The sequence below is a fragment of the Fonsecaea nubica genome, assembly GCF_001646965.1.
Source record: "Fonsecaea nubica strain CBS 269.64 chromosome Unknown Scaff145, whole genome shotgun sequence".
NCBI lineage: Eukaryota > Fungi > Ascomycota > Eurotiomycetes > Chaetothyriales > Herpotrichiellaceae > Fonsecaea > Fonsecaea nubica.
Genome location: NW_019173818.1, coordinates 18245 through 39382, shown reverse-complemented (window position 1 = coordinate 39382; position 21138 = coordinate 18245). Strand labels below are relative to the sequence as shown.

The following is a 21138-nucleotide window of genomic DNA, read 5'->3' as shown; positions in this document are numbered from 1 at the left end:
GCAAATTATACCATGTCACTAGCACCCCCTTGCCACTACTCTCAGACCTCAAGGAGTACTCTCTCAAGCAGCCTATACAGCGACAAGACACTCTCAAAGTTTCTATCTCCTGACCAAAACAAAATCATGCTCCAGCGTCCAGAATCCGGCCGTTTTCTTACCCTGAGCGTCGACCCTTTCTAGCATCTCAACCCCAAACTGCTTGGCTAGGTCGGCGTCATCCGACCACCCGAATTGCTTAATGAGACTCTTCTTCACCCCAAAGACGGGATCCAGCGCCACGTTCGTGCTGTCATTCGAGTACAACGCCGTGGTAAGTCGAACGCAGTCTGGGTGTTGGAGCACAAAATGCTTTTTCACGAGATAGGTGATCTCAGCCACAATTTCTTTTCAATATCTTTTGGGGGCAAATAGGGGAACATACCACATGTGCTGGTCGCACATTCGATCTGTTCAGCAGGCGTAGCAGAACACCCACCGGTCCATCAAACGGGATCGGATAGTCGACTGCCCTTACGCCGACCAGTGCAAACCTACCCTCTTCGTCCGTGTGGAAGATACCGCGACAGTCCGGTTCGTCCTTTTCGGGGTCCTGCATGTCGTAGAAGCCGTTGCCGTTCGTCTCCCATACATCTACCGAGGCGCCGCGCAGTGGATTGCCTTCGGTGTCAGTGACCGTTCCGCGGATGAGCATGGGTTCTCCGATAGCTCCCTTGGAAGCGATGGATTGGCCGTTGTCGAACTCGTGGGCTTCATTGTGGAAAGGTCCTAGTACAGACGATTCCGTCGCTCGCGGAGCAGTCGGGTTGTTGATGGCATCGACCAGCGCCGATATACCCAGGACATCGGAGAGGAGGATCATTTCCTGCCGGTCCGGGGTGCAAAACTGTCCGACCTGTCGAGCAGAAAATCTTCAGTTAGAATTCGACTCTTGAGGTGGATTAAGAGCTCAGAGTGTGGTGCACACGAACCTCGGTCAGGTACTGCCATGCCGCCTCCCATTCGGCCGTGGTCAGTTTCGTGTCTCGGACAAAGTCGTGTGAGTATTGGATCAGCTTTGCGAAGACGAATTTCACGCGCTCATCGTTGATGTTTGAACCTAGTTTGATGACATGGGGCGTCAAATTCTCAATTGTCAGATCATCTGGTGAGGTTTTGTTTGCAGACGCCATCTTCGCCAGCCTGGCTCCCCTCAGTTTGCATATGAATAACACCGAAGAACAAACAGTGAGCAGAAGCACGGGCACTTCAGGTCCCTTTTATGAGTTTTCCATCTCGTGTAGAAGCACAAGACCCCCGGGGACGGCCCAAACAGAGAATGCCGGGTGACACATATCTCTACGCCTGAACAGCCCCTGGGCCTTTTAACTTGATGACTTGATGACAGAATCTCAATGGGGAAGTACGCCGTTGCCCGTTTTGTACCCTTCTCTGGGGCAGAGTTGAGGGGCAACGGAATGTTCCGAGAATACTATTCTGCTTGTGAAATAGTAAGTTTAGGGGGCACTGGCGTTTGCTTCGAGCGAGGAGGGGGTTATTCCGGGTATAAGTGCCATTTCAAGTGAGACCCCGTACCCCTGGGCGGATTTGTCCTCTAGACACTTTGACCATCGCTCATCTCGCTGTCTCTTCGTGCTGGGTATTCACTTACCATAGTTCCTCATCGTCACGTTGAAAGAACTCGTGGCTTGGAAAGTTTTGTAGTTGTCGTCTTGCATGGCTGGACAATGAATACCGATCAAATGGAATCTTCCAGCGGTTGCTACCACGGATGCGGACCCTCAAGACGAGTGCATCAGAAATGAGTCTTCCAATACTAACGACGCAGGCAAGATATCTCGGTTGAACCCTCTGCTGCATCTCACATACATGTACGGAGCGAGTGATTGAACGGTCCGGATCTGCGATAAGAGTTGCTGACAGTATATTTGAAATGGCTTCGACCGTGTCCAGTACTCTCGATCTATCATTTCTAGGCACTTTGGGTACTTGGCGCCTGAGATACTTGTCGTAAAGGTCGAGGTTGAGTGTGCGCGTAGATGGTCTCTGCGGTCCGAGGAGAGCAACAGGGAATGCTTGAGGAGCAGAAGCTTTGTATGTTAGCATCCCATATGCTCGTCATGTCCGTTTGCCGCCGAAAAGCTGATCGATGGGCCCGCTCCATTGGCTATAGCCAGATGAAGGCTATGTGTCGATGTGATCTGTCTCTGAGTCCGATGCAACCTCCGCTTGCAGGGTCATCGCCAGACCGCAAGTTCTCTGGATCCAGTTGCAGGCGTGGCAAATAGCTGCACTTAGGACAGCAGCAATGCACGAGGTCAAAGCGATGACTTCAGAGGTTCAGTGTTTATCCAAAACCCGAGTAGGAACCTTACGTGCAGAAAAGTGACTTACGGCAACATTTTCTCGCAGCAACACCGTACGCAGCTTGCATAGCCTCTCGCATGTCGCTGGGAACAGAGCCCAGATAGTCCACATCCTCCAAGAAGTGTTTGAACATCTGAATTTGCCATGTCAGTAGTTTGGTGACGACCGTTGCACATTATTGACGTCAAAATACCTTTTCAGACGCCGGGTCCGTCCCGATACGTTGCCGAAGTTCGGCCATGGTAAGCAAGCGCAAGGACGCCGACGTGATCGTGATAGCAAGAACCCCCCCAAATGCCTCAAAGACCTGGAACATGCTGATTACAACCGCCCGATCTATCAAGTGATTAGCGTAGTTCTGCCTTGGTGTGACCGTCCCTGACCTTGAGGTGGACTGAATCGTATCACACAAACAAGCAGGCAATTAGGCGGCGTGCCTGCTAACAGTCCAACGAAGCCCACTGTAGGCAAGAAAAGCCAATGATTTGGTGCTAGTCGATATCAGTGGAAGAATTTTATCGGTTGATCACAAGGACGGTACCGGTTAGGCCCTGTGACAAAACCCAAAAGCATATCGCCAATAAAGAGAGCGTCACGACCAAAGGTAGATTCGGTCCGTATCGCTTTACAAATCTTGCGCCGACGACGGCCCCTAGTGTCATGGATATCATGAAGACCGATACGACAATTCCATGGGATCTGGCAAGTCCGAAGTATTCGACTTGGGCATATAATGGGAGCAAGAAGAGAACCTAAAAGCGGATGAGTTTCTCTGAAAGTGCTTGGAGAGTGCAGACACTGACTGAGTTGTGGGCAATCATCAGCAACAGCAGGCAAATAAACGGCCTGGACAAATTGGCGCCAAAAATGAGACGGATGGGAATAATCGGTTCACGGGTAGTCCAAAGCTCCCATAAAACAAAGGCAGCAACTGCTGGGATGGTGACGGAGAGAAGTGAGATGATGACTGGATGCCGCCAAGGAAGATGCTCGCCTCCCAAAGAAAGTGCGATGATAGGCGGCAGGAATACAAATACGCATAGACCGGCGCCGACGACATCGAAGCCGGAGCGCTCTGTTCCACGGTCTGGAACCAGGTCTGCCGACTTTGTGGGTTCAAGTCCTCCTGGCCATGTGCATCGAGGAGGAAACAAGACCAGTGCGAGGACAGGTACTGTGCAGGAGGCTTGCACGGCAAACATCCTGACAAGATCAGCTAATCTCATGGGCGTAAACATTGGTGATAATGGGAAGAACGAACACTCTCCAACTGCTCGCGTCTGTCACGAGCTCACCAGTCGGACCACCAGCAACCCATCCTAGTGTCTCAGCTACGACTGAATAGCTGTGCCATATTGCGAGATCAGCGAGGCTTTGGGTATCTGTAAGCACAATTCGTCGTCAGATGGTCGGTGATGGCGAACGAGCTGATGAGTTGGGAGCGAGCATACCGCTCCAAAGAATTGTGGCCATCAATCCCAGACCTGCACCTCCGAGGCCGACAATTCCTCTGGAGGCCACGATGAGAGGCCATCTGCCAGAAATTGAGCTGCAAACCGTCAGCATGTGCCCATCTGTCATCGTGAAGCTGGATGTCACCATAAAACATTGCCGAGTCCGAAAAGAAGAGCGCTAGCGATGACAACTTGTGACTTGGCCTGCTTCTGAGCTAGTTTGCCTAGCTTTGCTGACTGTCAAAAATGCTCGAGTTTGCAAAGCGGATTGTATGCGGGACATACTAGAGGATTGCTGACAGTATTTACGATAGCATAGACGATGATCAAGAGGCTGGAATTGCGAAACTGAGAGAACCGGGATGCTGCCTCTCCGTGTTAGTACAGTGGAGACGCACAAAATGCCAACTCACCTATCTGTCCATTTTGCGCGAGAACAAATGATTCATCTGTGGCCGTGACAAAGCCACCCCAGAGCAAGGCTGCGCCCAGTCGTGCAAACAACCACCGGTTTCTCTGAGAGGTGTTGGGTTCGCTGGAGTCTGGCAGGAGGTTGGTGGTCTCACTTATCTCCTCAGAAGACATAGGAATTGCAGCTGCATTAACCGGAATGAAGGAATTGACAAGACGGAGGGACTTGCAGTTGTTCTAAGGCAATGGCTGTAGTGCTGTACATGGAGGGGTTGAAGGGTGCGCCTTGGCAAGGGGCCTTACCCGATTAAGGACCCGGTGACAGGCAGGACAATGTTGAGGGCGCAGGCTGAGAACTGGAACCGGTCACCGGTGAAGGCATCAGGTGAACCGTTTACCAAACGAGGGTACCGGTGAGGTATGTGACGATGGCGTTGAAAAAGTGGTGAAAAACGCCTTGGAGATCGTCCACGTCTTTTCCAGCCCGAAACGCTTTTTCCACAGTCCCAATTCACTGGCCTAACAACCCAAATGGCGTTGACTCTTCGCTTTGCAACAGCTCGAGACATCGCTGCCATAGCGCGAGTGTGTGTCGAGTCTCTCCCAGATGACCCTACCTTCGACTACCTCTGGCGATACCGCCATGAATACCCAGAGGACAATTACTTTTTCTGGCTCCAACGACTCAAGGGCAACCTGTTCGACCCCGACATGACCTGACTAGTGGTCACGAAGCCTCATTACAAAGGTGCTGAGGAGACGGTGGTGTCAGTTGGACTGTGGCAGCGAAATAGTTCTACCCAGGCAGCGAGACAATGGCAGAAGCAGGGTTGGTTGGACTGGATTCAAGGTAAGACAAAAGAAAACTAGCCGGGACAAATTCGGGTGACGTTCATATGCAACCCCAAAGCAGAGACTGATGTTGGGCTTCAGGATTGGCAACCAGTGTTGAGAACTGGGCTATTGCCTGGCAATATCAACATCGAGATGCAGATATGCTGCGAGTCGAAGCGTTTAAGCAAGTCATGGACGAGGTCTATGACACTTATTGGCGCAAGGCTTTTCCCGACAACTGGCACCTAGAGTTGTTGTTCACGCACCCTGACCACAGAAAACAAGGCGCCGCGACAAAAATCGTTCAGTGGGGTCTCACTCGGGCTGAGGAAGAAGGTGTTGACCTGGGACTTGAGAGCAGTCCGATGGGCTTCCCACTGTACCAGAGCCTGGGGTTCGTGCTCATTGAGAAGCGGACTGTCAGGGTAGATGGCGATAAGGCAGAGCTGGGTGTCCTTGTCATGCACAAACCATCATCTCAGTGAACCTTAACCGGGTTGAGTCCTCCCGGGCGGTCAACGAATGAGACATGAGCCTTTTCAAAGTGAGGCGGAAGGCGTTGAGATCAAAAAAGAAGTTGACGATGGCCGTGTTGCTTGTATCATAATAGAAACCGTCGACAAGGTTAAAGAGAATCATATCATACCAGAATGTCAAAAGAGAACCATTCACCCGTATTGACTATTCAACCGTCACAGCGAGCTCTCGATGCTGTTATGTGTCCCTCCCAATAGTCTTATGAATCCAACTATCCATTCTGAGCCCATCCACTATAAGGCACTCGCTCAGCATGGAAAGGTGGTTCTGGAGGGAAATCTTCCTGGTGCGGGACCGTTCGACTGCCATAAAGCTCCTCCCACTGATCTTCCAGGACCGGCGGAATCTTCCAGCCTAAGCTTTCGCTACGAACAAACATCTTCAGCAAGTGTCGGGGGCTGTTCTCGTCTGGTTTATAAGTGTCTCGGGAGTGGAGCAAGGCCATGTTGTGGAAGAGCAACAGGTCCCCATTCTGGAAATCGATCTTCATGGACAGATCCATTGCCTGGAAGTAGAGCTCGTTGAGGGCAAAAACCTGCCTGTCGGACAGAGGCGGTAGCTGAACAGACCTTTTGATGTTTCCAAAGCCACTGAAGGGGCGCCGGAAGCTCTGGAGGATGACTTTGCCATCATGATAGTGCAACAGGGGCTTCTTGTAACTGGGTACCTCTGGATGGAGCCTGGTAGGACGGCAATATGAGTTCTTAAATGTCACGCGATTGACCAATCTATGGGAAGAAAGAGGTGTCGACTTACGTGTCAAACACGAAATCCTCGCTGAGGGTCCGTAAAACGCCTGGGTTCGACACGGCTAGTTTGTTGTATATGGTTGCCGAACTAACCAGGCGGAATGATCCGCCTTCAGATCCTCGATGCACCGTGAACAGGCTCACGACATCACCCAGGTCAGTATGCATTGTCTGTGTGAGTCAGAATGGAACTCGTTCACATATACAGGAGGAGACTGTACCATGGCCTTGTTGGTGAACGTGGGTGAGACTATATCGTCGCCTGGGTAGAAGGTTTGAAGGTCACGTACGTGAGCCACAGTGCGTTAGTTGACCATCAAAGCTGCGATTTGGGCTCGGCCTTACTCAGAACATCAGCTCCGCTGGGGCCGTTGTATCCTCTTGTGGAACCAATATAGCTTGTAAGACCAGCTTGTATAATGATGCAGTCCTCGATAGAGTATCGCCTAGGCTCAAGCCCCCGGACCAGAACAAATCCTGGTGCACCATGTATTCCAAGGGCAGCATTCTCGAGCCGCTTTCGCAGATCTTCGGACACGGCGAAAGATTTCGGAGACAGGTCTCTCCACGGAATCTCGAGCTCTGAAGACATCATCGTCATCATCATTAGCAATCAGAAGGCATTTGTGACAGCAGAGCCAACGAGGTCAGTACCTTTGAAGCCTGCCAAAGCGTCTTCAATAGACGTGATGTCGTCTGCTGACAGCCGAAGTGTCCATTCTGGTGCCTTTGAGCTCATCTCCCCACTATCCCATGCCAATGGGGAGCTTATGTGCGAGGGGAAGCCATCGGGGAGCTGCTCAGAAATGGAACTGGAGTTGGCCAATGGATGGAGCGTGTGACGAAGACGGTCTTCTGCAGAAGGTACATATTGGAGAGCTGAAGCAGGTTGAAGAGTAGCTGCCGTGGCCATGTTTGGAAAGATGCAACCAAAACTTGGCCGTCGTAGATAGGGTGTCTAGGATTGATGTTGACGAGACCTGGGCAGGTTGTCTTGATATACTTCTTCAGCTAACGCAAATGCCCATACATCCGCTTCAAATTGGGAAAGGCGTGGTGATGAGTTTGCACATGCTCTGCCTGCCTCTCACACAGCTCGCTCGTTCATGCGAGGGCGGGGATTGTTGCTCTTGTTGAGTGGCCCCTCGTCGGCCTTTCGCCTGTTGTTTCACCAAATCTCAACAAAGACCGGTGGGCACAGAAGCTTGCGTCGTGAGTGCTTCTTTAGCAGTCGATAACCCGCCATCTAACCGCTGTATATGCCCACCAAAATAGCCAGCATCCTGTCCGGAGAGTCGGACAGGGAGATTCACCCAGTTTCCATCCAAACCTACGTCGTCTCCGTGTTCGAGCACGCAGAGTAGTTGTGGCTGGCTGGCGATCTCTGCAGCATTGGGCAGGACGAGAGTGCACAGTCTGCAATGGGAAATCTCGTACAACATCGGAGACTGGCAGAGACTCGAGAGATCCAAAGAACGGATCCCTTGCGCCAGCTATAATAGGCAACTCAGGTAGGTGCTAGTTCGTGGTCAAGAGATGGCAGGGAAAGTTGAGCAGCATTGGCATTGTCCGCATTGTGTTGATGAGTCAAACGTGATGGATTGACAAGGTCGTCGAGAAGCTCAAGCCTAAGCGTATCGGGCCATTCCGGCCAGAACTCTGAGCTCCAGTCGGTGGTGACATTCCAAACAAGATGTTGTAGCCCCGATGGGTCTTGAGAGAAATCGTTACCAGAAGAATCCATGGGAGTGTAGATTAGTGGAGCACCGTGCACTCTTTTCTTCTCTGACACTGATGGCCAGTGTGGTATGTCAGGAGTTTATGGAGGATTATTATGTATTTCTTTGGTGCATTCAGACGATTCAACCAGCCCCACCACCACTTAGTTTGCCCTTTCGTGGGGTGAGCATCAGGAAACTCTTCACCGGTACCCCAAATTGGAAGCGCGGCGCCCTATCGGATCTAGAAGTGAGGCAGTCCTTCCCAAGCCACCAGATTTAGAGCTTCGGCCTTGGCCCCTTTCCAACCCACGCCCAATCTAACAGCTTATCCATTGCACTCTTGCCTTCAACCCAGCGACGATCGTGCGCATCATCTAAGAATCGTTCCATTGGTGTCAATCCTTCGCCGCGACGCATGTCCCTGACAAATGCACTCAGATCGTGGCCCTGTACAGTGCATTGCCGATTGTTGAACTTGTGTTCCTGAGGACCCGGAGGGCCAGGCATGGTTCCTAAATCTGTTTATATTCTCCCGTACACCTAAGGGTGATGGGGTCACGAACCTGAGGTTGTTGTTCCGAGAAGACGGCTGCGCCCTGCTGAACAGATACCCTTTGTTGCGCCATGGGCAAAACGAACTTTATAGATAATACCAAGTTAGTTGACGTACCGGTGTAGGAGAGTAGCCATGTCTCCTGGTGTGGTATACAAAGATTGAGCAGGAACGAGAGGACTTGCGAGTGTCTCTCACTGGTTCCTCTATTAGGAAACCGGTAGCATCTAGATAGCACCAGGCAAGGCGTACTCAGGAGGTCTGGGGAACGTGTACATTCTTGCTCATTCCATGGTCTCTTGTCCGGTAACCCTGTTTTGGAACTTGGGCAGACATTTGTCTTCAGACTTGGTATGTTTGCTCTACTCCGGCTCTTGTCTAGGCATGGTTCCAAATAGGCGGCACCCGGGGGAATCGGACATAGGGCAGCCTATTGTTGAAGTCGGCGAAATAACCCTACATTAGCCCTTGTTAGTTAGCATCTTTCGTCGATTGGATGCTTCAGACTTGGTTGACGGCTGAACTTGCTTGCTTTGTCTGGCTCCAGTAGGGGTATCCACAGCCAGGATGGTCCTTGCAGATTCCGTGCACCCAGTAAAAAAGCCTCACCCGTTGAATTGAAAAGGTCCCAGGCGACTCTGTCCATGTGTGGTACGTAAGAGGCTCGGGTTGCCGTCCGTAGATGTTCGCAGTGGTTTCACTGGAGTGAGAATATCTCTGAGCGGTGAGATATACGAGAAGTAACTACTAAGGTAGGTGTTGGGCGTGAAAGTGTTGTTCGTGATTATTCAAGGGGTTCTGCGGAGTCTGAATAGGCAGTTGCAGTTGATGGGGAGAAAGGGTGCGCCCACCTTCACACCAGTTCCTACTGCATGGTTTCCACGAACGACGAGTCCCTCCGGTCATGTCCTGGCCTTGAAAAACTCTCTATCAATTCATCTCAGGTTCCCTGTTACTGACACTGATGCTACGACAACGATCTGCATCACCAAAATGTGTCGACCGATAGAGCCCAGAAAGACAAAATGGGAGCCTGTGCAGCCAACGACTTCAAACCTCAGATCATCCACCAAGATGCTGATCTCGACGGGTCAGTAATGTCATCCAACCCCCCATAGAGGAGAATAGGGCCGGACTCTGATATCTACAATGCCTTAGATGCAGCTCTGTGCACCGACTGTCACTGACACCTCGCCGCGCCCAACACGCCAGTCACCACTGGATAGGATCCATCTGCGGCGTTCATATCCGTGATCATCGAGATTGACCTTTTCACCCTCGAATGCCGGCATTCTTGGTCAATTCACGCCATTAGGCACGCGCTGCAAGACGCGTGGAAGGCAGGCCGAAGACCAGCAGGCTAAGACTGTGTGCATATCTCTCTCAAATATTTTCAAGTTTGACGCAGCAAAGTACTTCGACGAAGAGTTTGGAACTCTGTCCTCGGTATACCCGTCAGTACGAGGCACATGCTGATCACACTCAATCTCGGTCTACAGGGATGCTGAAGCCTGTAGTCCCCTGCACAACCCCCCATTGGAGCAAGGAATTCCCATTTTGTCTGGTGGATAGGGGCGTACCGCCACTTCCAAGAGGAAAAGTATTCCTCCCAAGGCTCTTGATATACGTAAAGACGCAGGTTTTGCCCCGCTTCGGGGTCCTCCACCCCTGAATGCTCACCAATAAGGAAGTCTTCGGAACAGGACCACGGCCTGGTTGCCCCTAAATCTGGCTAAAGGTTGGCCTTCTGGAGAACTATCTGGGCGAAGCGATGCTACCTGGACCTCCGAGGCCCAACGAAGCCCGACCATTGGTCTTGCACCCCTGCTCCGCCTATCGTCAAATCGATGGTGGCCGAGTCTCGACTGTCGCCGATCAATCCTTCGCTTTTCCGGGGCGTGTCCCCCTCGCGATTGCTCGGCTCAGCTTTCAGCTTTCAGAATTTAGACTTACGACTGACCTCGAGACTGCAATGTTTTTTCACGTCCCAACCTCACTCATTGGACTTTCCTGGAAGCTTGACGGCGGCAGCAACAATTTCAATGAATGTCAATTATGAACACGACAGATCCACGCGTTGGCTCGGCCCGTGATAACTCTACGAGCCCTGGATTGTCTCGCCTGGTTTCTGGTTCCAATTCCTCTGCGACAAGCAACCTTGTTGCGACCCTAGTGCCTGTCCTAGTATGGGCTGCCCTGTGTATCACCATCTTCATAGCCCTGCGACGCAAATGTCCTCGAGTATACTCTCCAAGAGCGTTTCTGAAGAGCCTGGAGCCACAGTATGTTTTTTCGTCTTGATGTTCCCATAGATACCTGCGTGAGGCTAACTTCTTCAAAAGCGAAAGGAGCGCGCCTCTTCCCGATGGGTGGTTCAGCTGGTTTAAAGACTTTTATCGCATCCCTTCTACTTTTGTGCTAAATCACTCATCTCTTGATGGGTATCTCTTTTTGCGCTTTCTTCGGGTGTTGGCAGTGATATGCTTGGTGGGAATACTGCTTCTCTGGCCTATTCTTCTCCCACTCCACGCGACAGGCGGTGCTGGCAATGTCGGTCTGGATTGCTTGACTTTGGGAAATGTTGTGAACCACAATCGCCTATACGCCCATACCCTACTGTCATGGGTCTATTTCGGTAAGTCATCACCAGACTACGACCCAGTACTTGCAGTAACGTGCTTTGCAGTTTTCATCCTGTACATGGTCTCACGAGAATGTGTTTACTATATCAACTTACGGCAAGCGTATCTTCTTTCACCATTTTATGCAAACCGCTTGTCCTCTCGGACAGTGCTCTACATGAATGTGCCCCGACAATTTCTCGATGAACAGAGACTCCGATGGATGCTTGGAAGCTCTGTCAAACAGATTTGGATTCCCCAAACAACCAATGAGCTCGAACGCCTGGTCAAGGAAAGGGAACAGACGGCCATGCGGCTAGAGAAGGCCGAGTTTGAACTCATCAGGATGGCCAACGGGGCAAGGACGAAAGCACTCAAGAAAGCTGACAGCGGAGAACAGCCAGAATCGAGTAAAAACTCTCTCGAGACCGAGACAGAGACTGAGGTCTGTAGCGAGAATGGGAGAAAATCAGTCTCGAGATCTGGCACGGCTGAAATTGTCCCAGCGTCCGACGATTCACAGGATACCACTTACCCTTCGAAAGAGATGCAAGAACGAGCCCTCCCGGATGTCAACGGATCAGTTGCATCGCAATGGATTCCTCATAGCTCGAGGCCACACCACAGACCAATTGCAAACTATGGCCGCCGTGTGGATACCATCAAATGGACAAGGAATCAGATCAGGAAGCTGAACAACCAAATTGCCAGAGTTCGACGAGACCAACTTTTCAAAACCGATGGCATGCTGCCTTCTGTTTTCGTGGAATTCGAGACACACACAGATGCACAACACGCCTACCAGACGCTGACGCACCATCGCCCGCTGCATATGGCTCAGCGGTTTCTTGGTGTAAGGCCGTTCGAGATAATATGGGCGTCGTTGTCAATGTCCTGGCTAGAGACAATCGCGCGGAGATTCTTAATCAAAGCTCTGATCACCGCGTTGATTATATTCTGGGCCATCCCGTCCGCTGCTGTTGGCACAATCTCCAATCTGGAGTATCTCTCAGAGAAAGTCAGCTTTCTCGGGTGGCTTGCAGATCTACCAAGCGCCGTCAAGGGTATCTTGAGTGGTGTCGTCCCGGCTTTGGCTTTGTCTCTGTTGATGAGTATTGTTCCCGGAATCCTGAGATGTAAGTCGCACCTCGTCTTTCATTCTTCCCAGTGCTGACAGTATACCAGTTTGCGCCAGGCTCGGAGGAGTTCCGACTCTGAGCATGATTGAGCTTTACACTCAGCACGCCTACTTCGCTTTCCAGGTCGTCCAAGTATTCCTGATAACGACCCTGACCTCAGCGGCGTCCGTAGCCGTGACAAAGCTGCTCGAAGATCCAACTACAGCAAAGGATTTGCTCTCTCAGAACCTGCCCAAGGCTTCTAACTTCTATCTGTCGTACTTTCTTTTGCAGAGCCTGGCCCTTGGATCTGGAGCACTTGTCCAATTCGGCAATCTGTTCCAATTGTATGTGTTTCGAAAGTACATCAACAGTCCCAGGAAGATGTATATGAGATGGCATCGACTCCAACGTATTCATTGGGGAACAGTGTTTCCCGTCTACACCAATCTTGGTGTCATCAGTGAGTTTTCCTCCTTGGACACACCACAATCCCATAAGTAGGCTGTTTCTGACGATATCTCAGCTCTCAGCTATGCGCTTATCGCGCCGATCATCCTCGGATTTGCTGCTGTCGGTCTTATATTTTTGCACATGGTGTATCGTTACAACCTCATCTACGTCTACGACTCGGAAGTCGACACCAGAGGGCTTGTGTATCCTCGCGCTCTGATGCAGTTACTGCTGGGCTTATATTTCTCTGAAGTCTGTATGATCGGGCTGTTTTCACTTAAAGGTGCTTACGTGCCAGTCGTGCTCACGGCGATCTTACTCGTCCTCACTGGTTTGGTCCATAGTTCGCTCCTTGAAGCACTTGGCCCACTTCTGTGGAGTCTTCCAAAGAGCCTGACGGTCCAAGAAGATGAGCACTTGCTAGGAACTCGACCGACGAATCCACGCCACGCTGATGATCCGGAGCATTTCGAAGGATATCATTCCGACAAAGAACAACACGAACCGGACCTTGGTAACAGCAGGGCCATGGAAGGTGCAAGCGGAGCTCTGAACGCCCTTGGAGGAGGCATTAAAACCATATTCAGGAAGAAAGTCAAAAAGGAGGTTCCTGAAGTCTACATGGTACTTAATGCTCTCACAGCATTCTGGATGCGATGGATATCGCCGAACCCGGCAGATAAGTCCAACTTCCTCCTACGGTGGCTCCATCCAGAGGTATACTCGGACTATACTATTCTTCGTCGAATGGTTCCGTCTGACTTGCCAGATCCGGTATACCCGGAAGATATCGAGTGCGATATCTACTACCCACCTTCATTTTTCGCGAAGCCACCGACCCTGTGGATTCCCCGCGATCCTGGTGGTATCAGTCGACAAGAGGTGGAACACTGTAGCAAGGTGATCCCAACCACAGATGAATATGTGCAAATAGACGAGAAAGGCCGTGTGATGATTAATCTGGAAGAAAGCCGGCTCGTATTTGATGTCAGCCGGCTGAGATATTGATACATTATAATGATACAAGAACATAAGCAAGTCACAAGCAAGTCGTAATTACTGTTTGATGGTTGAATGGCTATGGCGTGGAGGGCGCAAGGCTGTGGCAACTGAGGCGCGAGGCTGCTCGTGCACAGGTGGAAATCCTTAGCGTGACGGCAGGAGCAACCGAGAACTTTCAAATGCAACTCGCACCGCAGTTTGTGAACGACTCCGACAATAATACGCCAGCAAACACATTCGACCACACGCTACCCCAGTACGCTTTCACTTCACAAAGTCGGGCGTGCCCCAAGTGCACATCACCTCGTATTTGTCGCATCCTGTCACTTATTTATCCGCCGTCGATTCGTGATTTTCTCACCATGCGCTGATCGGCTTGCACCCTGTGAATCTCCCACCTCTCCTTCACCTGACCTTCCGCGCGAGTCAACATGGCATCGGCAGCAGTGCGAAACGGCAGCACTGCCAGCGCCCTCAATGGGGGCGTGGTAGGAATAACACCTGCGTCACGGTTTGCCGACATCCCCTCTGCGATCGATATCCCCGTGTCCGGCGGGCTGGACGCCGATGAAGCGGTCGAAGTCAATCTCGAAGATCACCTCGACGACCCTACGGAGCTCTGTCAACTCTTGGAGAATGAGAAAGCTGCTAAAAATCTATGGATCACAATTGCTTTGGCATACGCTAAACAGGCGCAATTCGACCACGCAATTGAAATCTTGGTCAAGGGCATGGGTTCTCTGTCAAGAAGCGGGCCCAAGGAACGTCTGAGCCTCCTGGCATGCGTGGCCTGGCTGAATCTTCTCAAGAGCAGACAAGCCCCCCGAGTATTACCAGAAAATCCAACCTCGAGCGACGTGAAAACCAAAGACCATTATCTCCGAGAAGCCACCGCCGCGATCAACGATGCCCTTCGGATCAACCCTGCCTTCCCTCCACTGTATCTCACCAGAGGCGTTCTCTTCCTCCTTCGAGCCTCCTTGCAAGCCTCAACCAAGGCTGGGTCAGATGCTGAAAGAGCCGAATCTCTTAAACAGGCACTAAAGTGTTTCGATGACGCACTAAGAGCCTCAGAGGGTCGCAATATGATGGCAGCGATTGGAAGAGCTAGGACACTCTACTTGCAGAAGCAGTACGGCTCAGCATTGCAGGTATACCAAGATGTGCTCGCCAAAATGCCCGGTCTCACGGACCCTGATCCTCGGATAGGCATTGGCTGCTGTCTGTGGCAGTTAGGATACCAGGACAGGGCGAAGATGGCTTGGGAACGATCGCTGGCACTGAATCCCGATTCAAAAATTGCGCATGCTCTGCTGGGGGTGTATTATCTCCACGAAAGTGCCAAGTACCCTGCTTCCGACCCCCAGTTCAACGCTCTTTACAAAAAGGCGATGATCGACCATACAAAGAAAGCCTATACTATCGACAAGAGCTTCCCGCTCAGCTGTGCAACATTTGCTAGCTATTTCCTCCTGACTGGCCGCTACGAGACCGTGGAACCTTTAGCGCGAAAGGCCATCGAACAGACCGACATCAACGCGATCGCTAGTGACGGTTGGTATTTGTTGGCGCGAAAGGAGCATAACAAAGGCGATCTGCCAAAAGCGAACGACTATTATAACAGATCGGATCAGGCACGAGGCGGATTGGATCGAGGCTACTTCCCCGCGAAATTTGGTCTCATCCAAATCATGGTCCAGACCCAGGACATTCAAGGCGCCAAGTTTCGACTTGAAAATCTCTCTCAAATCAACAGACATGTGGAAGCCATGACGCTGCTAGGTTGTCTATATGCTGAAGAGACATTCTCGACTCAGAGCACGGCGAGCAAAGATGACAAACAAGCAACGGCGCGAAAGGCCATACAACTGCTCGAGAATGTTCGCAAGACTTGGAAGGACGAAAAGATTCGGAACAAGCCCGACGAGTCAGTTCTGCTCTACCTCGCGCGTCTGTACGAGCTCGAAAATCCGATTGAAAGCCTAAAGTGTCTTCAGACAGTTGAACAGATGCAGCTGGAGAAGATTCCGGACGAGGACAAACCAGACCCAGCCGAGGAAGAAGCAACATACATTGCTCAGTTGCGCGAGAACCTCCCTCCGCAGCTTTTGAATAATATGGCATGCTTTCTATATGGGCAAGAGTCATACTCCATGGCTCGAGAGACATTCCAGATTGCGCTCAATGCATGCGTAAGACTCACAGAAAAGCAGGAGGCTGAAAAGAAGGCAGTGGAAGAAGAAAAGATCAATGCTGAGGATGTCGACAACAGCGACACCGATGCTTTGGTGACTACGATTTCATACAACCTGGCCAGGACCCTGGAGGCATTGGGTCTTATCGAGGAGGCTCAGAAGGTTTATGAAGGTCTCCTTGCTAGACATGCCGACTATACAGATGCTTCCGCGCGCTTGGCATTTATAGCCCTGGAAACATCACCGCGAGATGAAGGGCCACGAAAGATCCACGCAGTGTACCAAAACGACTACGGCAACACTGAGATCAGGGCCTTGATGGGCTGGTACCACCATAGCGCCAAAAAGAAGACCGCCAATATTGCAGAAGATACCGAGAATCGCCATTATAAGCACACATTGCAAGGCTACGACAAGCACGATCTTTACTCTCTTGTCGGAATGGGCAACATCCACCTCACAATCGCAAGAGATATGCCCCGCAATACAGACCAAGAAAAGGAAAAGCGCAGCAAGATGTACGCCAAAGCGTACGAGTTCTTTGACAAAGCGCTGCAACTGGACCCCAAGAACGCTTATGCCGCACAGGGAGTTGCGATCGCTCTGTGCGATGACAAGAAGGCATATTCCGATGCTCTGCAGATCTTCACGAAGGTTAAAGACACGCTACGGGATTCCTCAGTGAACACGAATCTAGGTCATGTGATGACAGAACTTCGGCAGTATCAACGAGCCATCGACAACTACGAGATCGCACTGAGAAAGGACGGCAAGGGTGAAAACGCCCAGTTGTTGGCGTGCTTGTCGAGGGCATGGTTGCTGAAAGGCAAAGCTGATAGATCCATCCCTGCCTTGAACACTGCTCTCGACTACATGAAGCGCGCCTTGGCCACTCAACCAGATTCTCCCCATCTACAGTTTAATGTGGCTTTCATTCAGTTCCAAATTGCACAACATGTGAACCAGGCCAAGGAGACCGATCGAACACTTGAAGATGTGGATGCTGCCATCGCCGGGCTCGAGCAAGCCATCGATACCTTTGAACAAGTTGCTCGGCATAAACAACCGCCATATCCCAGGACAGCACTTGAACAACGTGCTGCTATGGGTAAAAATACCATGAGAAACCAACTGGAGCGCCAACGTGTGAGGCAGGCCGCTTACGAGACCGAGAATGCCACCAAGCTCAAAGAAGCCAAGGAGAGGCGGCAGGAGGAGCTGCGAAAACGCGAGGAAGCGGCTAGAAGACGCAGACAGGAGGAAGAGGAACGCGCGCAGAGAATTGCGGAAGAACGGCGAAAGATTGTCGAGGAGACGGAGAGAATTGCCGAGCAGATTCGGGCTGAGGCGGCAGCAAGAGAAGCCGCCGAGTATACGGACGACGAGGAAACCGGAGAGCGCGTGAGGCGGAAGAAGAAACCTAAGTCTGGGGGCAAGCGGAAGAAGCGAGACGATGAAGATGGATTTATTGAAGACGACGAAGATGGGAAGAGTGAACGAAGCGTATCGCGCACTCCAATGAGTGGATCAGACAATGAAGCTCCTGCGGAAATGCCAAAGAAGAAGAAGCGAAGGTTGGAGAGGAAGAGTGCGGCAAGAGAGACTCCACGACGAAAGAGCGACAAATTCAAGTCTGCGGCTGTTGTGGTGGACTCGGACTCTGAGCTGGAAGACGAAGCAAGCGCTGTTGCGACCCCAGAAGAAGCCGCCGCCGATACCCCTGCATCCGAAGTTGGTGATCTGGATGAAGAGATGCAAGGGTTACGCGATGAGCCAGAAGGGGATGATCAATCTCAACCGAAACCGCCGCCTAGACAACGCAAGCAACTGCGCACTATTGCCGACGATGACGACGACGAGGATGAGGATGAGGATGCTTTCAATGTAGGCACCAATGGTCATGCGGACTCGGCGGGAGTGTCTGCTGAAGCCGGTCTTGAAGATGATGACGAGTAGGCATCAGAGTCTTCCAAGTTCATGTATCTCGACATTTCCACTGATTCGGCATGACATTTGTGAAGGGACTCCTAGTAAAAGTGTGCTTTCTACACCACTGCTTCTCTTGTATGTACCTCTTGACTTTTGGAGAGACTACGCCGACTATGCCTCCGTGGTAGGATGATTGGGTTTCTACAATGTATAACATCATAACACCTTCTATTCCGTTAATGAAGTCAGCGGTTGGGGCAGAAGACCATGGAGCATCTGGGCCGGGAGTTTTTCGTAGCTGTAAGCTTGGATACAGTCAGCGATTGAGTCACTTTACCAAGATGAGTCGTTGCGTTCATTCTGACCAAGTGATAGATCTGCTGAGTGCGAAGCCTCGCGCAAACATTGCTTCGCTTGGCAAGGCTGAGCGACAATGACTCGATTGCCACCAATAACGTCACATGCTTCGAGTCATTTGCTGTTGACAGCGCACCCACTACGAGGCACTGTTCATGAATCTGTCGCCGCGCATCAAGGTGCCTTCTTCGGATGTGTCGTGAGATAACGACTTCATGGCAACTTCACAAGCCAGTCAGGCCCTCATTCGACGGTCAGCTGCGGACGATGTCGCCCTTATGCCCCCGCCCCCCCTCAAGCGCATAAAAAGGCCACCAAAAGTTCTGGACGAGGATGAATATACCCAGGCGTTATCCGACATCATCGCCCGCGACTACTTCCCCGGTCTGCTCGAAAGCCAGGCTCAACACGAATACCTGGCCGCGCTGGACTCTGGAGATGAAGCTTGGATCGTAGAGGCGGCGCAGAAATTGAGACAAGCAGGAGCGCCGGCAACAGGCAGCAAGAGAAGGTCAGCGCGGAACACTCGGTTTGACAGGACCCCTTCAGCAACGCCCCGAGTGGCGGAAGATACGCCGGTTGGGTACACCGGGAGTGAGACACCCGTCACGGTCGCCGGGACAGAGGTTGAAGAGGCAGGAGAGGAGTCACGAACGCAACAACTGGACACATCGAAATACTCGCTGGGCTCCTTCCAGGCGAAATACACGTCCGAGGACAATGAATCATTCAACACTCTGCTCGACAAACAAAATCAAAAGCGCCGTGAAAAGCACGCCCACCTCTGGACCCAAGATCAACGACTCCTCTCTGGCCGACAAATCGCGTACCGTGCCCGCGAAGCCCGACTCCTCAAGGAGCGCGAAGAGGATGAAGCGGCGGGAAAATCTCTGGTGCCTATAACGACGGGGGCGACAGATGCCCGCCTCGCGAAACCGGACTCTTGGAAAATCAAGCGGCCCGACAACACTTTGATGTTCAATGCGACCTCCGTGGACGAGGACGGGCTACAGACGGTGCAGGAGGTCAAGGAGCAAATCTCCAAAGCCGGGCCAAAACACGTCGTCCACGCAAATACACGATTCCCGCCGATGCAGTACGTCGACGAACCCGGGCCCGTGCCCGCTTCCCCGTCCCTCAACACGGAAATCATTGTGCAACGGACCACCCGCGGGGTGCAGCGAGGGGACGGCGATTCTGCGACGACTACCGACTTCCCCGGAAGCGAAACTCCGCGTGTCAACGGCTACGCGTTCGTGGAGGAAGACGAGCCCGAAAACCTTGGCAAGGGGACCGAATCTTCGGCCCCCAGTTATCGCGACCTCTTGGCCGGGCAGGTCGGCGACGGCACACCCAACCCGTTCAAGATCAGCGAGATCCGGAAGAGAGAGGATCTGCATCTGCGCATATTGGAGAAGCAGGCGAGGAGGAAGAGGGAGCGAGAGCGAGAGACGGTAAAAACACCGGGACCGGCTCACTCTCTGTTTGGGGTCGGTGGGCAAACGCCCTCCACGGCGATCGGTAGTGGCGGCGGCAACATGACCCCGGCGGCGAGACGTCTGATGGAGAAGCTGGGAGGCAAGACACCCGTGAGAGCCGGCCTCGGGCTCGAGAGCAGTGCTGGCATCGAGGGAGTCGACGCAAAGGACATGTGGACTCCTGGGCGGACTCCGCGGAGGCGACATGCTCATCCTCATCCTCATCATGCTGGAAAGTGAAATGCTGGTCCTTCTCCTCACGGCATGCGGTGCGGTACGGTTGTGTATACGACGAGTACCTACTAGGTACCTACCAGGTACCTACCAGGTACTAGGTACTACGGTTGGTAAGAAGTCAAAGGACAACCTACTTCATATCTAACAGGGTCGTCTGCGCTCATCTCAGCTCAGCTCATGCCCATCCCGTTGTCCATTCATGGACTATATAATCGTATAGCATACCACACCACACCATACACCATGCTATACTTGCCTGCTCTTCTCTCGCATTCACTCTCTCCCAGAACAATCTTGTTTTGACCTCTCTGTCCATTCCCCCGGGGGTTCGGGTTGTCCTCTGCTCTGTCTCGTCTGTCTACCTGTCTACCTGTCCCTCTCGCCCTCTCTGTCTGTCTCTCTGGACCTTACAAACCTTCTCGTCCCTCTCCACCACAGCCACGACCATCATCCACCTCGACCACCACCAAAAAAGGCGCGAGGCACATACGGCACACAGGACACAGGACACATACGGTGGGGAAGAAACGCTAATGATGGCTTAGAAGACATGGGCATACAGAAAGGCGAAGCACGCAGCATGGCGCAGCGTGGCACAGCAGAGCATGGCACTGCTCAAGGCAAACTACAAAAGGAGGGAAAGGGGGCAATGAATCAACCTAGACCAGTCCAGTTCTGCCCAACCCAGCCTCTGTGGATTCTCCCTGTCTGGTGTCTGGTCGCCGGGGCGTGATGGCACAGCGAGCGCGGAGCTGACACAGAGAGAGAGACAATCGCCAGGTGAACAGACACAGGGAAATCCCACTCAAAAATTGCAAAAAGACGGTGAAGTCAAGTGGAGTGAAATGAGGTGAATTGGACAGTTTGCCTTAGGCATCTATGCTTTGCTCTTTTTGCTCCGCTCTGCTCCCCTTTGCTTGCCTGTGTTCGCCTACCTGCCTAGCGGTCGCCTTTTTTGGGTTCTGACACCTGAATGGTCCGATCTTGTTCTGTCCTGATTCCGGGAGAAAAGAAGGGGAAGGAGGGAAATGGGATTTTGGGAATTCGGTGTGCCGACGCTGGAATGGACCCTGGCTGGCTGGCGCAGTGACAGCCCGTTCTGGGTCCTTCTATCATCCTGTC

At 52.1% G+C, this 21138-nt stretch overlaps 7 protein-coding genes across 7 annotated transcripts; 4 read left to right on the top strand and 3 right to left on the bottom strand.

Moving 5' to 3' along the window:
- Window positions 1-102: 102 nt before the first annotated feature.
- Window positions 103-1172, bottom strand: AYO20_11310 (hypothetical protein; the record flags this gene model as incomplete). The annotated part of the gene is made up of 3 exons (XM_022649562.1): window positions 103-351; window positions 425-886; window positions 972-1172. The coding sequence occupies 3 exons, from the start codon at window positions 1170-1172 to the stop codon at window positions 103-105; spliced, it is 912 nt and encodes a 303-aa protein (XP_022494469.1).
- Window positions 1173-2184: 1012 nt separating this feature from the next.
- Window positions 2185-2683, bottom strand: AYO20_11309 (hypothetical protein; the record flags this gene model as incomplete). Its single annotated transcript, XM_022649561.1, has 3 exons — window positions 2185-2330; window positions 2395-2500; window positions 2561-2683. 3 exons carry the CDS (start codon window positions 2681-2683, stop codon window positions 2185-2187), a joined length of 375 nt encoding a protein of 124 aa, XP_022494468.1.
- A 2080-nt stretch (window positions 2684-4763) lies between these two features.
- On the top strand, window positions 4764-5551 carry AYO20_11308 (hypothetical protein; the record flags this gene model as incomplete). The annotated part of the gene is made up of 3 exons (XM_022649560.1): window positions 4764-4930; window positions 5027-5082; window positions 5166-5551. 3 exons carry the CDS (start codon window positions 4764-4766, stop codon window positions 5549-5551), a joined length of 609 nt encoding a protein of 202 aa, XP_022494467.1.
- Window positions 5552-5814: 263 nt separating this feature from the next.
- On the bottom strand, window positions 5815-7265 carry AYO20_11307 (hypothetical protein; the record flags this gene model as incomplete). The annotated part of the gene is made up of 5 exons (XM_022649559.1): window positions 5815-6283; window positions 6360-6523; window positions 6574-6614; window positions 6698-6934; window positions 7007-7265. 5 exons carry the CDS (start codon window positions 7263-7265, stop codon window positions 5815-5817), a joined length of 1170 nt encoding a protein of 389 aa, XP_022494466.1.
- Window positions 7266-11425: 4160 nt separating this feature from the next.
- AYO20_11306 (hypothetical protein) lies at window positions 11426-13826 on the top strand (the record flags this gene model as incomplete). The annotated part of the gene is made up of 3 exons (XM_022649558.1): window positions 11426-12383; window positions 12433-12828; window positions 12892-13826. 3 exons carry the CDS (start codon window positions 11426-11428, stop codon window positions 13824-13826), a joined length of 2289 nt encoding a protein of 762 aa, XP_022494465.1.
- A 425-nt stretch (window positions 13827-14251) lies between these two features.
- AYO20_11305 (hypothetical protein) lies at window positions 14252-17971 on the top strand (the record flags this gene model as incomplete). Its single annotated transcript, XM_022649557.1, has 1 exon — window positions 14252-17971. One exon carries the CDS (start codon window positions 14252-14254, stop codon window positions 17969-17971), a length of 3720 nt encoding a protein of 1239 aa, XP_022494464.1.
- A 545-nt stretch (window positions 17972-18516) lies between these two features.
- AYO20_11304 (hypothetical protein) lies at window positions 18517-20019 on the top strand (the record flags this gene model as incomplete). Its single annotated transcript, XM_022649556.1, has 1 exon — window positions 18517-20019. One exon carries the CDS (start codon window positions 18517-18519, stop codon window positions 20017-20019), a length of 1503 nt encoding a protein of 500 aa, XP_022494463.1.
- Window positions 20020-21138: the final 1119 nt, after the last annotated feature.